This window comes from Anabrus simplex, chromosome 1 (assembly GCF_040414725.1).
Source record: "Anabrus simplex isolate iqAnaSimp1 chromosome 1, ASM4041472v1, whole genome shotgun sequence".
Classification (NCBI taxonomy): domain Eukaryota; kingdom Metazoa; phylum Arthropoda; class Insecta; order Orthoptera; family Tettigoniidae; genus Anabrus; species Anabrus simplex.
The window spans coordinates 686,716,823-686,732,339 of NC_090265.1; the positions used below are offsets into that span (position 1 = coordinate 686,716,823).

General features: G+C 37.7%; 1 protein-coding gene across 1 annotated transcript in view; it reads right to left on the bottom strand.

The window, feature by feature from the left end:
• The window catches only part of LOC136872134 (uncharacterized), a 210,002-nt gene that overhangs the window by 15,613 nt on the left and 178,872 nt on the right, over positions 1-15,517 (bottom strand). The window contains exons 18-21 of the mRNA XM_067145980.2: positions 15,239-15,445; positions 13,166-13,420; positions 4,375-4,701; positions 357-618 (exon numbers count right to left, since the gene is read on the bottom strand). Coding sequence (XP_067002081.2) covers positions 357-618; positions 4,375-4,701; positions 13,166-13,420; positions 15,239-15,445 — 1,051 coding nt within the window. The remainder of the gene's footprint in view (positions 1-356; positions 619-4,374; positions 4,702-13,165; positions 13,421-15,238; positions 15,446-15,517) is intronic.

Genomic DNA, 15,517 nt, shown 5'->3' on the forward strand with positions numbered 1-15,517 from the left:
GATATGTATAAAGAAATGGGTTGTCATATGTCAAATTTTTCCACGTTCGCACGTGATACTTTTTCAGATAAATGTAGAAAATATAAATACTGGTGTTGACATTTAATTCTCATTTTCTGAGATGTCCTTGATCCTAATTCTTTCAGAATATTATAATGGTTTTTAAAAATGATCATAAAAATTGTGTACAAATTATCAAAAATAGTGATAAAATGGAACTGAGGGGTGAATAAAAGGGCTGGGACTCAATCATGTTAATTGATATAGACTTCATCCTGAATTACTTTGTGTGTTACTTATGATGGAATCTTCTAGCCTGCCATCACCACTCCATTTTCTACACCAATATTACTCACCAAAAGCGATCACATTTGCGGAGCAGCCTGAACTGATGCCCAATAATGCAAGCGAAGGTGGGTCCAATCACTCCTCCCATGAGTGGAGTCTCAGCCAAACCACCAGGGAAAAGGTCAATGTCGTCGACGTGCAGATATAGTCTCCGTAAACGTTCCACTACCGGTGAGGGTATTTCTCTCTTGAGGTCATCAAAGTCCCGTGCCATGCTCAAGTTGCAGAGAACTCGGTACTTATTGTAACCAGGAATACCATGATCACGACCTTTAACATTGGGAAGTTGCATGTCACATCACACCTTTGGCCTTCACAGATTAAAAAAAAAAAAAGCAGCTAACAGAAAGTGAAATTTATTAGGAAGAGTCCAGTTTTGATGAACCAAGAAAGATTTTAATCTCCATAGGCAATCAAGAATGAGTTAGCTGGAAAATGTATGATTCCAATAATGGGCCAATTATATTAGAATTAAAAAAGATTCACATGAAAGATTGGCATTAAAGCATGATCATTAAGGCATTATTATAAAAAGAAAGTCCGGCTCCATGGCTAAATGGTTAGCATGCTTTGGTCACAGAGGTCCCGGGTTCGATTCCCGGCAGGGTCAGGAATTTTAACCACCATTTGTTAATTCTCTGGCACGGGGGCTGGTTGTATGCCATCTTCATCATCATTTCATCCTCATCATGATGTGCAGGTCGCCTACGGGAGTCAGATCGAAAGACCTGCACCTGGCGGGCCGAATATGTCCTCGGACACTCCCGGCACTAAAAGCCATACGCCATTTCATTTCATAAAGAGAAAAAGATTTACTTCAGGTGGCTCGCCAAAACCCGAGTAGATATGTAGAAAAGGACATTAGACAGGAAGATATCAAGAAAAGAAATCCTTTCAGATGAATGATATAGTTTTCAAGGATTTCCAAGAGGAAATGGGAAGGAAACTTGCAAAACTGGTCTTTTCAGAAGAATGATGGAAGGAAAAACAGCAAGTGAATGAAGCAATACTGGTGTAATATCAAAGCAAATGGAGGAAGGACATGACTATAAAGTATACTGAAGCTATTATTCTGCTGTCCATAATGTCTCAGATCTAGAGGAAGAAGAAAAAGAAGCCAGTGCATAGTTGTATGTATTAAGGAACACAGAATTTCATAATATGAATGGAATTTAGAATAAAGAGAAAGTATGAACATTAAAACAAGAATAATAGTTAACACCACCTTTCCAATACTTATCTTTCCTATATTTAGGAAATAAACATTACAACAGGCGTTGTAAGATGGGACATGTTTCGCTTAACAGTCGTAAGCATCATCAGCCGAAAATAAATCTTAGCTTAAAGTTAGGTCAGGGCCCTGAACCTAGTGTCCTTAACATATATGGAACCCTAAGAATCAACATTTATATTTATAAAATGAAAATAGGCTTAAAACTAGTGTGAAAAAACATGGAATGTTACAACATGGCTAAGAGAAAAAACACAATGGAGTTGAGACAGAGGATAAGAACAGAAAGTAGGCTACAATACAGAGCTGGTAGTGAAATAATTAAAATCATTAGGATATCATTGTTACCAGTCAGTCAATCAGAATGTTCAAACATAAAAACAAGCGTGAAAATATTTAAGAGTGTTCATCATGGCTGAGTTAGAAAAAACACGTAATCGTGTTGCCAGAGGTAAAAACATAAGGTACAACACAGAGCTGGCAGTGTAATAATCAAACTCATGGCTGCCAGTCAGTTAATAAGAATGTTCATATATAACAAAACATGATGGTTATATTCTTTTAAGTGAAGAAATAATTAAATCCCACTCTTGTATAGATACGTGAGAACGGGCGAGAGAAATCATATGTTGTAGCAGACATGGAGTAGTAACACTTCAAACAGGATTGATCACGCCTGAGCTGCTTCATTTTTGCTGGTTCAAGACCAAAACGGAAAAAAATAAGATGCCAAATGCGTGAACTGAAATCTCTTATGTTGGATGAGCGTTGAGCGGAGACATTAGTATTGGAAAGGTGGTGTTAACTATTATTCTTGTTTTAATGTTCATATCTGATGTCCAATACGGTCTACAATGAGATTTATTACTTGTAAAGAGAAAGTATTCGTAGATTTTCTGCAGGTGGATCACCAAAACCTGAGTAGATATGAAAAGGATATTAGACAGGCAGATATCAAGAAAAGAAATCCTTTCAGAAGAAATGGGAAGGAAACTTTCAAAGCTGGCCATTCCTCATTATAATAATCATTCATTATCAACATCATTCATCACATACCGTATTACATAACATGCAGTCATCACAAAGGAATCTACAGCCCTAAATATAGATCATTGATTGATTGATTAAGTGTATGATTATACAGAGTGAGTATGAATCAGTTACTGAATATTGCAGTAACACTTATTTTTTACTAATCAAAACAAAACTACAGATTTAATTTCATTCAAATTATCTGCCTCTTTTAAGTGAGCTATGTAGTGGAAGAAAATGTGAAGCAGGTAGGAGGAAAGTGTATGCTTAGGACCCTTAAAATTCAATACACTGCCTAAACGGTTAGTCCTGTACCTGAAATATTATTTCCCAGAAAAAAGTTTATATGAATTTTCTTCATATCTCTACTATTTTTCGAGAAAAAAATGTTAGCTGTATCAAGTCCTTATGGTGTGACATTGTGGTTAGCCGGTTGTCATTCCATTGGTGGAAAAAATTTACCTGCAGAATGTTGGCTGGCAAGGTAGAAGAGGTGATGGTATACAATTCCTAACACTAGATTATATACCAGAAAACCTGGGTTCAATTCCAAACCTCTCCACAGTGAGGGCATCTGATGCTATTGATGATTATTCAGCCTCCAACAGACGCCTTTGTGTTAGTCGACAGATTCCCATAGAGAACCTGAAATATTTGTTCCAAATACCAATACCAATATAGTTGGTCCATTATTGGACATTATAAATTTTCCAATTAACTCATTCCTGGTTGCCCAGTGTGCTAAGTTGGGCTCATCAGTTGGTAAATAGCACACCTACCAATACGCATGGCTAGTGCATACCGTGGAGGCCACTCAATGTTGGCGCATAGCCCATCCCTAATACCAATATAGTTGGTCCATTATTGGACATTATAAATATTCCAGCTAACTCATTCCTGGTTGCCAGCGTACCTCATTACCATCATCATTCATCACACATTACACAACACATAACATGCAGTCATCAGTCATCACAACAGTATATGTGGAGATTGTCCTTGTACTTTTGTGTTTTCACATTAGTCTTTGTCTCCTCTTTCTTTTATTCCTTTTTCCCCACACTCACCGGTCTATATGAAGTTACTGTGGTCATAGAAATACAATGTGGATGTGTACACAAATTAGTGTGAAGAAGATGATCTACTACTACTATAGAATTTCAACTCCCACATTTTATTTGTGTTGATTTTCATATCTTAAAAAAAAAAAAAAAAGGGCACTTATGCCTCTCATATCCTTTTGTTCTGTTACCTATTCTGGCACTTTATTATCATATGGTTTTTAGTGCTGGGAGTATCTGAGAAATGTTCAACTCACTTGATGCAGGTCTTTCTGTTTGACGCCCATGGGCGACCTGTGTGTCTGGAAACCTTGTGTCAGCACATAGCCTACTCCTGTCGAATAACACCACGGGGTCTGCTCAAGAGTTAACGCCCCCCTCCGATGGACGAATCACCATCATCAGCATCATATGCCCTCATTCCATATACAATTTAATCCAGGCTTTTAGCACACAATCTAGTGATTAGAAATTGTGTACCACCACCTGAAATCACCCTTCAGTATCACTCTTTACTTTCACACTTCTGCTATTCCTTCACATAATTTCTCATAAATCTGTCTTAGAATACAAAGAGATTTTATTTATGTGAAAGTATACAGGTTTTTACATCCAATTAATTGCCTTCTTAACATTAACTATCTATATCTATAAAATAAAAAATGTACAAAAAGCAAACAAACATGAACATACACTACAAACCTCTCTGTATGTTGATTGCAGCAAGGTCCATTCCAGAGTATGGCATTCTTCGGTCCTCAAACAGGTGATTTGTTACTTCCTCAGAGATAAATTGATCCAGAGTTTCCATGGGTGTGGCAGCTAACCCTCGAATGAGCTCATCCACCATGCCTACCTGATAGAGTACCTCTGGGTTGAAGAAGGTGTCTCGTAGTCTGACCCCTGGGGAGCGTTCTCCATAACTAGGATCCATGCGAAGTAATGTTGGTCTCAATAAGCTGTGACCAAACCGGAATGCTGCTGCTGCAAACTCATTGACAATAGTTGCATCACAGCTAGAATCATAACCTGGAGGAAAAATAAATAATACAGTGTGGTCTATCAGTATTTAACTTAATTTTTGCCTTCATACCATCTATACATATTATAAAATAAAGTCTCTGGTCGATGTGTCGATCTATATTTGTGCGGGCAAATCTCGACAACAACTGAACTGATTTTGATGTGATTCTCACCATTATAGAGAGCACTTATAAGGTTTAGGTGTATGAAACATTAATGTATGACAAAAAAAAAAAGAGCCAAACAGTGGTGACTTTTAGTGAAGGAAGTCACAGAAAGAAAAAGGAAAAGAAAAAAAGGCTGTCCAAGCGGTTTTTCTTGGCTTACGCTGCCTCAACCAACAAAGGTAGTCCCCAAGTATGTGTGGAAGAATTGTTGACCATGAAAAGCTCTACAAAAAAGTCTGTGATGGTATACTGTATAGGTAACTTACCTATATGTGAAAAGTAACCCTCAATAAGCATTTTTATGTTTTAATTTGCAGGAAAAAAACTTAAAATTTAAAATGGTATTTCAAGATTAATCTTTAAAAAATCTCCTGCTGAGTAGCTGCTTCTATAGCACAGAAGAATACTTGATGAAGTGCTGGTAATGATGCTATTACTAATTAGCTTGTAAACATTCTTAATATCTAGTATATAGCCTTAAAAATATGTTAATGTCACATTGGTACATTGGTTATTGATTATGTATGTATTGTTAACACCACTCTCGTAGATTTTTATTTTGTCTTGTAAATATTGATTATTAATATTATTTATTATTTTCAAAAATTAGGATGTGCTATCCTAACATTGAGGTATTTGGTGTTCTTGTTTTGTTTTTTGTTTTTTCAAAATGTTCATTATTGTGCATATATTGTTGTTACCATTACGAAATCCCTTGACAACTCCTATACTGTTTGCATATTTCAAAATATGTAATTGTACAGTCTATAGAAGCTAAATAAATGAATGAATGAAGCATGTAATCCTTATCAAAATTAATTATTTATTCACCTCAACAACTGTATTAAGATCTAATTTTCCTTTATTATGATTGTGATGAACTTTACTGGCTACACTGGACCACTTGAATTGTTCCACGTTCACTTTCTCTTTCAAACTTGTACTGTTTGCTTCTTGTGATCTGCCAAGTATCTTTTCATTCATTCCGATGGTAATTTTCCTTTATACTGTAGTATATAATTTGCACGAATGGTTTAGGAGTTACTGTCATTTTAGTGAAAGCACAAGAATATTTTAAATATCACATTAGGAGGGAGTGAGTTAACAGGCAGGTGGATGGAAGGGCCTTGGAAAATGCCATACTAAGCAACTAATGTCTTCTACAAGAAAATCTTGTTAGGCCTATCACCATATATTCAAAATTGCTCCTGTGGTAATTTAAACCATAAATTGAGATGAATAAGGAGAAATTTGGAAGGAAAGATGACTCACTGAGACAAATCCATTGACTCTGTATTATATAGATCTGTTTTACTTTGTCCTTTTCCTTATCCCTTCTTTTGATGTGCAAACAGGAGAAACATATATATTCATTTGATACTCATACATTTTTCAGTTATCAGTTAGCTGTTCATAGCTAGTGCTGTTGTGAAAGGTGAATAAAAGAGGCTTGAAGGGCTCTCAACTTGGGAGCTTGGGTTGGCAAACATGGGGCCCTTAGCAAGTCCTGGCGTTGCTTCCACTTACTTGAGCCAGTCTCCCATATCCATCTATCCTCTCTGATCTCCCTTGTTCAGGCAGGTGGATGGAAGGGCCTTGGAAAATGCCATACTAAGCAACTGTTCTTTTCTGACCCCAACATGATTAGATTCCGAGGGCTAGGGAGTCTTTCATTTTCACACCCTTTGTGACCCTTGTCTTTCTTTGGCCAACATCTTCATTTTTCGAAGTGTCAGATCCCTTCCATTTTTTTCTCTGATTTGTGTTAACAGAAGCTGTATTTCCTCTTAAAACAAGAAACATTGGTCCCACTATTCATATTTTACAACTCAATATAGAAAGTATCAGCAGAGCAAAGTGTTATTATCTCTCAAAAATACTCAGAGAGAGCAACATAGATGCTGCTGTCCTTCAAGAGATGCATGTTGCTAATGAAGAACAACTCCATACTAGAGGTCGTATTGCTGGGTACACTGCCCTAGGAGCAACTTACCATGAAGCATATGGAGTGGCCACATATGTCCATAATAACATCAAAGAAGCTGAGCTACTATCTCATAGCACAGAACAAAACGTTTATCAGGTTGTCATCAAAATGAATAATGTCTCAATCGTCAATATCTACAAACCACCATGCATTTGATGGCCTCAATAAGTTGTACCAACTGTAGAACATCCTGTGATTTATGTGGGGGATTTCAACAGTCATCATGAACTCTGGAAGTATTCTAAAACAGATGATTGTGGACTTAAATTAATGGACTGGTGCAAAAGTAAAAACCTCCATCTAGTATTTGACGCTAAAGATCAAGGAACTTTCTGATCAGCTGCCTGGGGTAGAGATTCAAATCCAGATTCATGCTATGTCAGCTCCAATATAAATGGAAATCCCTTGCACAGTACATGCAAAGTGATGGGAGATTTCCTTCATAGCCAGCATAGACCAGTAATAGTCGAATTTGGTGTCACAACTCCCATTATGTGATCAACACCACGTCCACGATGGAATTTCCAGAAAGCTGATTGGTCTGCATACTCTGTAGAGCTAGATAAATGCATTTGCTGGATTTCTTCAAATCGCCAAAGTTATCAATGTCTTTTCTGGTGCAGTTATATCTAGTGCTAAGAAATGTATGCCTAGGGGCTATCGGAAAGAATATTTTCCTGGCTGGAATGCCGAGAATGAGGAATTATTTAAGAATTTCCAACAAAACAGGGATGCAGAAACTGCTAACAAACTTCTGGCTAGCTTGGATGATTGCTGAAGACAAAGATGGGTTGAAACAGTCAAAAGTTTTGATTTTACTTATTCTAGCAGAAAGGCCTGGGGCCTTCTTAGAAGGCTAGGAGAAGGTGCACCAGTAGTAAAGTATCAACCTCAGGTGACACCTGACCAAATAGCTTCCTATATTGTAACAACTTCCCGAGCTCCAGCTGATAAGAAGCATAGGAAGTATGTTAGATGCAAACTTCATGCTCTGAAATCATCAGCACCTCACAAATCTAGCTATTCACATCCCTTTACAGCCCTTGATGTGCAAGAGGCCCTCAAAGAATTAAAACCTGGTAAGGCACCTGGATTCAATGGAATTCATCCAGAATTCCTCATACATATAGGAGACAATGCAAAGAGATATATGGCACAGTCCTACACAGATATTCTCCAAACTGGACAATCCCACCTGACTTAAAGAAAGCCAAAATTATTTCTGTATTGAAGCCTGGAAAACCTGCAAACAGACCTGAAAGTTACAGACCAATAGCCCTCCTTAGCTGTTGCTACAAACTCTTTGAAAGGCTTATCTACAACAGAATTGGGTCAACCATTTTTGAACTCATTCCTGTGAATCAGGTAGGCTTCAGACCTAACCGAAACTGCTGCAGTCAAGTACTTTCATTAACATCTTACATTGGGGCAAAAGCTTAAAACATCTGCTGTCTTTTTGGATCTCACTGCTACCTTTGATACCATATGGAAGGAAGGATTAATTTATAAATTACTCAGATCTGTACCCTGCATAACGATTGCACAGCTTATCAACAACATGCTCAGTAACAGGAAATTCCAGGACTGTTTAGGTGAAAAGAAGAGCACTACTGTTTAATCTGTATATCTCTGATCTTCCAGAAACAATATCCAGAAAGTTCTGCTAAGCTGATGACTTGACCCTGGCCACACAACACAAGATCTTTGAGAAAACTGAAGACATTTTGACTATGGACTTACCCACATTGGCAGATTATTTCAAGAAATGGAGACTCAGACCGAGTACAGCCAAGACGGAGGGTTCTTGTTTCCATTTCAGTAACCGACTTGCTAACTTAAAACTAAATGTTACCTTCTCCAATCAAGTACTTAATCACAATAGGTGTCCAAAATATTTTGGTGTTACCTTGGACCAGACTTTATAATTTTAGCAACATCTTTTGAATTTGTCAAAGAAACTGAAAACCTGAAACAATATTATTCAGAATAATAATATAATATAATATTGTTGTACTTTTTGGGGATCTACTGCAAACATCCTGCACTCTTCAGCCTTAGCACTGGTTTTCTCTACTGCTGACTATTGTACTGCAGTGTGGCTTAATAGCCCATATACGAAGTATATTGACCCACAATTGAATACCAGCATGCGTCTTATATCTGGTACCATCAGATCCAACTCCAGTCCACTGGCTCCCACTGTTGTCTGGAATAATGCCACCTGACTTACAAAGATCCGGTACTCTTGTTTAAGAGTACAACAAGATCTGCAAGAATCCTCTGCTACCTGTTCTAGACGACATCCCAACTCTTAGTCTCCTAAAACTGAAATTACAACTTCCACCCCTTTGTGATGCTGCTCTAAAGACATCCACCAACTTCAATGCTTTGGAGGAATGGAAAGGCCACTGGAATAACTCTCCTGACTTGCCACTGCATAACATCTTCAGAAGGGAAAAATTTACTAACGGATCCCAACTGCCGTGTGCCACATGGTCCAGACTGAACAGGATCGGGACAGGTCATGGAAGGTGCAGGGATTCTTTCTACAAGTGGAATTTTGTACCATCTTCAGAATGTAATTGTGGAGCCTCTTGCCATACTATTCCCCACATTGTAAATGAGTGTCAACTAATGGGCTTATCCAGGTAAATTGGAAGACTTCTTACCGTCAACAGCAGAAGCATTACAGTGGATTCAAAAGTTGGACATTCAGATATAACAGATAATGCTAATGCCTGAAGTGAATCAATGTTTTCTGTTATTGTGTATGTATGGTTTATTATGTACTGGTATATAATTTCCTTGCCATACGCTAATAATACAACCACCACCACCAACCAAATGGTTCTGAATGTTTTTTTCCTCTGTATTTGGTTGTTAGAAATTCAGGGTACAGGTCTTATTCAGTGCCGGGTGGTATTCAGGATTATACAGTATATTGTATTCACTCACATATATCTTGCACTTTTTCCCAAACATTTGAGTTAAAATTTGGGGTGCAAGGTATGCATGGATTTTGGAAATCGTGTTTGATTGAAACTAACATACTTTATAAAAGTAATAAAGTTTCATACTTTAATAAAATATTTTACATTTGTTACAAATTAAGGTGTAAGGGTAGCGTCGTGCCTCTTACCCAGGCCCCAGATTCAATTCCCGGTCAGGTCAGGAAGTTTTACCAGAACCTGAGGGCTGGTTGATGGTTCCCCTCGGCCTATGTGATTACAATTGAGGAGCTATCTGACATCAGACGAATCCTTAATTGGAGCTTAATGTTGTCGACAGCTCCCGCTTGGAGCACTGTGCCAGCATACAGCGAGCCACCTGGTGACGAACGAGCATACCACTACAGCTCCAACTATAAAACAGTCTCAAATTCAAACCCTCATTATTGCAGAAGACTTCTTTGTGAACAGTCAAGACTTTCTTCTGGAGATGCGGAGTAAAGTTCTCTGTGAAATATAAAGACTTTCACCTTCTTTTCTTGACACGGCATAAGCCCAAAAGCAACATATCATGTCTACAAGTACCGGCTGTGAAAGCATCAATGTTAACATCATGGGATTTGTTTGTTTATAAGACGTATACTCCCCCTTACCCTTTCCATCTTCCATTCCACTGAAGAGAAGACAAAAATATTAAGCCTACTACTTGTAATAGTCATATGACACACAATATATACATATTTTTTTACTGGACTTTCATCCAGACAATGGTGACTGCTAGACTTTGAACTGTGGAGGGGCATGCATGCCACATGATGTTCTGGTCGAATTTATACAGACTCTTAAAGACCAAACTATGTGACATATATGCAGGGATTATTCTTTTCCCTTAATTCCATAACAAAAATCACAGTGTGTGATCAATGCAATAGCAAGATATACCCGGATAAATATGGTATGTGTATAGCGTGATGATTCATTATGTGTTCTTCAGGAGAGTTTACTCATCTGTCTTCATATTCAGAGGCAAATGCTTACCATGGCATCCGAAAATAAACTTTCCATCCTATGGACAAGCGTTTCATTAGAAGCTAGAGTATTAGGCACTTTGTGTCACTGTCAGGGATATCAACATCACTGCGCTTTCCTGACCTCGAAGAAAGTGGGTTCCTCATAAGAATTAACAAAAATTCCAGTCGTGAAAGAGATATTTCAGTGAGCAAACACGTGCAGTAGAACTTGATCATAACAACACCCAAGAGACCTAATAAATTATGCCATTATAAACTAGTGTCATTCTAATCATGTTTTACACCATCAGTTGAGTACAATGAAAAATGATATAGAACAACACTTAATTTGGCTTGTTTTAGATTGTACATATTGTACATATTTACTTTTAAACTTGATATTAAAGTTTGTACCTCATATAAATTTCACAGCATAACATGTACAGTACTCACCTAGATTCTTTGTTTAATAATAATAATAATAATAATAATAATAATAATTGTACCGGGCGGTACACCTCCACGCCGCTAATTCAAACCTTGCGCCAGTTAAAACTCCTCTACTGGAGGAAGCCTGAACTTTAACTTCCATATTAATTCAACGATTGAAGTGTTCTGAACTATGTCAGTTTCGATTCATTTTTGTTTTATCTGTAACAAGAAGTGTGAACATTCTCTTCTAGAGGACACTACTGAAGAACTACAATTGTGCACCCTAGTGCGAAGTGAAGGAACCTTTTTTTTGAAGAAATTTAGTACTTATAAGTTTGTTCTTTATTAAATTTCTTTCTGCCATTGTTTAAGTTGGCAATGTTAACCCTTTCTTTCCGCCAGTTTTGAATTTGACCAATAAGGAATTTCTGTAATTAATTTTCCACCAATAAGGTGTTTCTTCTTCATCTGGTGTAGTAGTTTTTGCCATTAACCAATAAAAGGCTTGTGGGCGGGTGTTCTCATTCCTGAAAGGTCTCGAATGTTCCGCGAGGGTATATAAACTGCTGATTTTCGGGTCTCTGTGCCACTTCAGTAACATCTATCTTTGTGTAAATTATGTAGCAGGGGGCGGGAAGCGCCTCTTTCTTCGGGCAGCAGTTCAACCACCAGGTAATGGCCTTTTATTAACTTCTTTTCTTGCTAGCTCAGCAGTTTAACTCTCGGGGCAGGTCCGAAGCCTTCTACCATGTAACTTTCCTCTAAAATGTAAAGACACTTGGTATCAATTCTATCTTTTTAAACTACAATTTGGGATAGAGAGTGCTTAACCCTCTCGAGCTCCCACTCATATTGCTTTGAGGTGAACTTATTTTCACAACCGTTTCTTCCCTTCTAATGTAATCGTTTTCTTATATAAGTCACCTCTTTAGTATGGGATTAGCCCTTGCATTAGCGGCCTAGTGCCAAGTAGGTTTTAGTAAAGTATATTAGGAGTGCAGTTTCGCCTCCTCTCAAGTTGGTATTTTGGAGGCCACGTAATTGTCCTGTTTCTTCACTGAATAGGCCTCAGTAGGTTGGGTATTTTTACCCCTGTGTTATTTGTGTTTGGAGGTCAACTTGAAAGTGGAGTTTGGTGTGGCCTTTGATAGGCTTGAACTTATGAGCGGGTTGCTCTTTCTTAAAATTTGTTTCTGCGTGCCTTGAGGAGGCTTTACTGTGTAATTGGGAGCAAGAGCTCCTGGGCATGATTGGGGTCTTCTGCCCCTTTGTTGAATCTTGTATAGTGTAAGGTTGGGCTTATAGCTCAAGAATTATGTGTCTGGCTCTCGGAGCCCAAATCCTGTAACTCTGTAATTGTACATTCTCGATTGGTTGCTTTGCTACTCTGTACCTGCCATTCTTGTTATTTCTTAATCTTGCAAAGAAAATATAACCTTGTTAAATTTTATCTTAACCTTAATTTCGTATTTTGAGACCTGTTCACCCCAGCACCTTCTTTCACCTCTGCACATCCACAATACTCCGTAACAATAACAACAACAACAACAACAACAATAATAATAATAATAATAATAATAATAATAATAATAATAATAATAATAACTATTATTATTAATAACAACACCCAAGAGACCTGATAAATTGTGTCATTATAAACTAGTGTCGTTCTAACCGTGATTTGCACCATCAGTTGAGTACAATGAAAAATTATATAGAACAACACTTAATTTGGCTTATTTTAGATTGTATATATTGTACATATGTATTACAATAATACCTATTATTATTATTATTATTATTATTATTATTATTATTATTATTATTATTATTATTATTATTATTATTATTATTATTATTATTATTATTATTATTATGGTGTTTCATATAACCGCATCCCTAACAATAATGAATGAAAATCCTCACCCTGGAAGTATCCTTCTGTTTCAAGGGTGAGATCATGTTTGTTTACTCCATCCCAGCCAAAGAGACGTGGCAGGAACTCTCTGAAGGTGATGTGCTGAGTTACAGCCGAGAGGATGCGTCGTGCTGTCTGGTAGAGCTTCTCATCATCCCAGTGAGGGTTTAAGGAAGCAAGTTGCTCGCTAAGCCGATTGTGTTCCCGCAAGAATAGGGTGTGGATAGCTGCAAGACCTGGTTGTTCACTTGCTCGGGCATCACCTGCAATATTAGAGTTAAAAGTCACCAAACTCCATCTAATTAGGAATGCACTTTAAGATGGTTTATACCTGAGTATAATTTTCATCAATAAATTTCAACTTATGCATAAAGCAATCCTACAACAGAATTATATTTTATTATATTACACACTTGTTGTGACATCATCAGAACACAAAAATTTTACTTTTTAAACCCATGTTCATCAAATACTATCATATGGTTCAGTAAGTGCATTACCTAATTTGAAGTACAAGTTTCATCACTGTTTTATCTATATAATAAAGTTAAATATTTTGTCAATTTTTACTACAAGATGACCAATATATGGTCGAAACTAGTCCCACATTGTGATGTATAAATAATCACACATAATAAATGTACTGATTAGGTGGAATCTTTCTCTAAACAAATTGTTTGTTTATTTCAAATAAAATTCTTCAAATTGTGTTTTTTGATACACAAATTGAAATAGGAACCTGAAAAGCATCAAATAGGGACTGCCTGGCCGAGGCGGTAAAGGTGTGCTCGGTTCGCCCGGAAGGACGTGGGTTCAAATCCCCGTCAGGAAGTCATAAAATTTAAGAAACGAGATTTCCACTTCTGGAGGTGCACATGGCCCTGACTCAGCCTACACCAAAAATAAGTACCAGGTAAGTTCCTAGGCCCATCTAGTGCCGAGGTTACAGATAGTGGAAGCCTTTACCTTCCACCCCTCCTAGGGCCTTCATCGCCTGTATGGAGATGACTTTGCTTTTGCTTTAAGCATCAAATACCGGTTAACCTTGCATAAAATGGAAATATTCTCTGGTCCCCAGCAATACAGATTTAGATAGATTTTACTGTAGGTATATAGAAAGATAGGAACATGAAATTGGATAAAGACAATGACAGAACAGTACAGGAAAAGGGAACAATAGAAAGAGGAGACAAGGACAAACATGACAACATGAAAAAAGCACAAGGGCAATCTCCACATCTTCATACACTACCATCATCAAGCAGACAGTCTTTCTCTATTCATTAGTGCCAATTCCCCTGCACCCATTTCTTCTCAGCCCCCAACAAGGTCATGTCTGCTTCTGAGATTCATCGGGCACCGGGCAAGTTGGCCGTGCGTTTAGGCGCGCGTGGTTCAAATCCCACTGTCAGCAGCCCTGAAGATGGTTTTCTGTGGTTTCCCATTTTCACATCAGGCAAATGCTGGGCCTGTACCTTAACTAAGGCCACGGCTGCTTCCTTCCCATTCCTATGCCTTTGCTATCCCATCATCGCCATAAGACCTATCTGTGTCGGTGCGATGCCAAAAAAAAAAAGCTTCATCGGAAGGGTGAGGGCATCAACATTCATTGAGGAGCCATTTTGATGGATCTTCAGTCTTGATGTGGGAAGTGTAAGGTAATAGGAAAGTCATAAACTACAGGATAAGGGAAGAGACGAAAAGATGAATACCGATGGTGAAAGAGTAGGAACATAAGACAAACACAAAATGAGTAAAGGAAGCCAACAGGTTACTATAAGTAACAGAAAGGAACAAACAAGTGACAAATCAAGTGATGTACAGAAAGACGAACATGAAGGGCAACACATAAGGTTAGTGTTGAAAGAGGGAGCAACAGAATGAGGAAATGAGGACAGATATGGAAACAAAATATTATTATTTTTAACATCACTCCTGCCTCCAAAACATTTTAGCATAACTTTGAACATCGGTGTGATCATTTTCCTTCTTTTGAAGCTCATCGTAATTAGTATGTAAGACAGATATTAGTAGTTCCATAAATATAAAATTAGAGAATGACTCATTTAAATAAAATTTACCTGCACGGAAACAAACTTTAGTGCGGGATTTGCACTCAGGATGTGTTGTTATTTGTGGCATCAATGGTTTACCCCTAGAAGGATGTTTAGTGACATTAAGCTTCCCACCATTGAAGGTACGTAGAATATTTGCATCGCATACATCAGAGCCATACACGAAGGAGCTATCAATATAGGCTGTTACTTGGTTGAGCTGTTCCCTGTAGCCTGAAAAATAAACATTATTTGTGGTAAATAAATAGACACACAACCCAATCCACTTTAGGGGTGGACCTACAC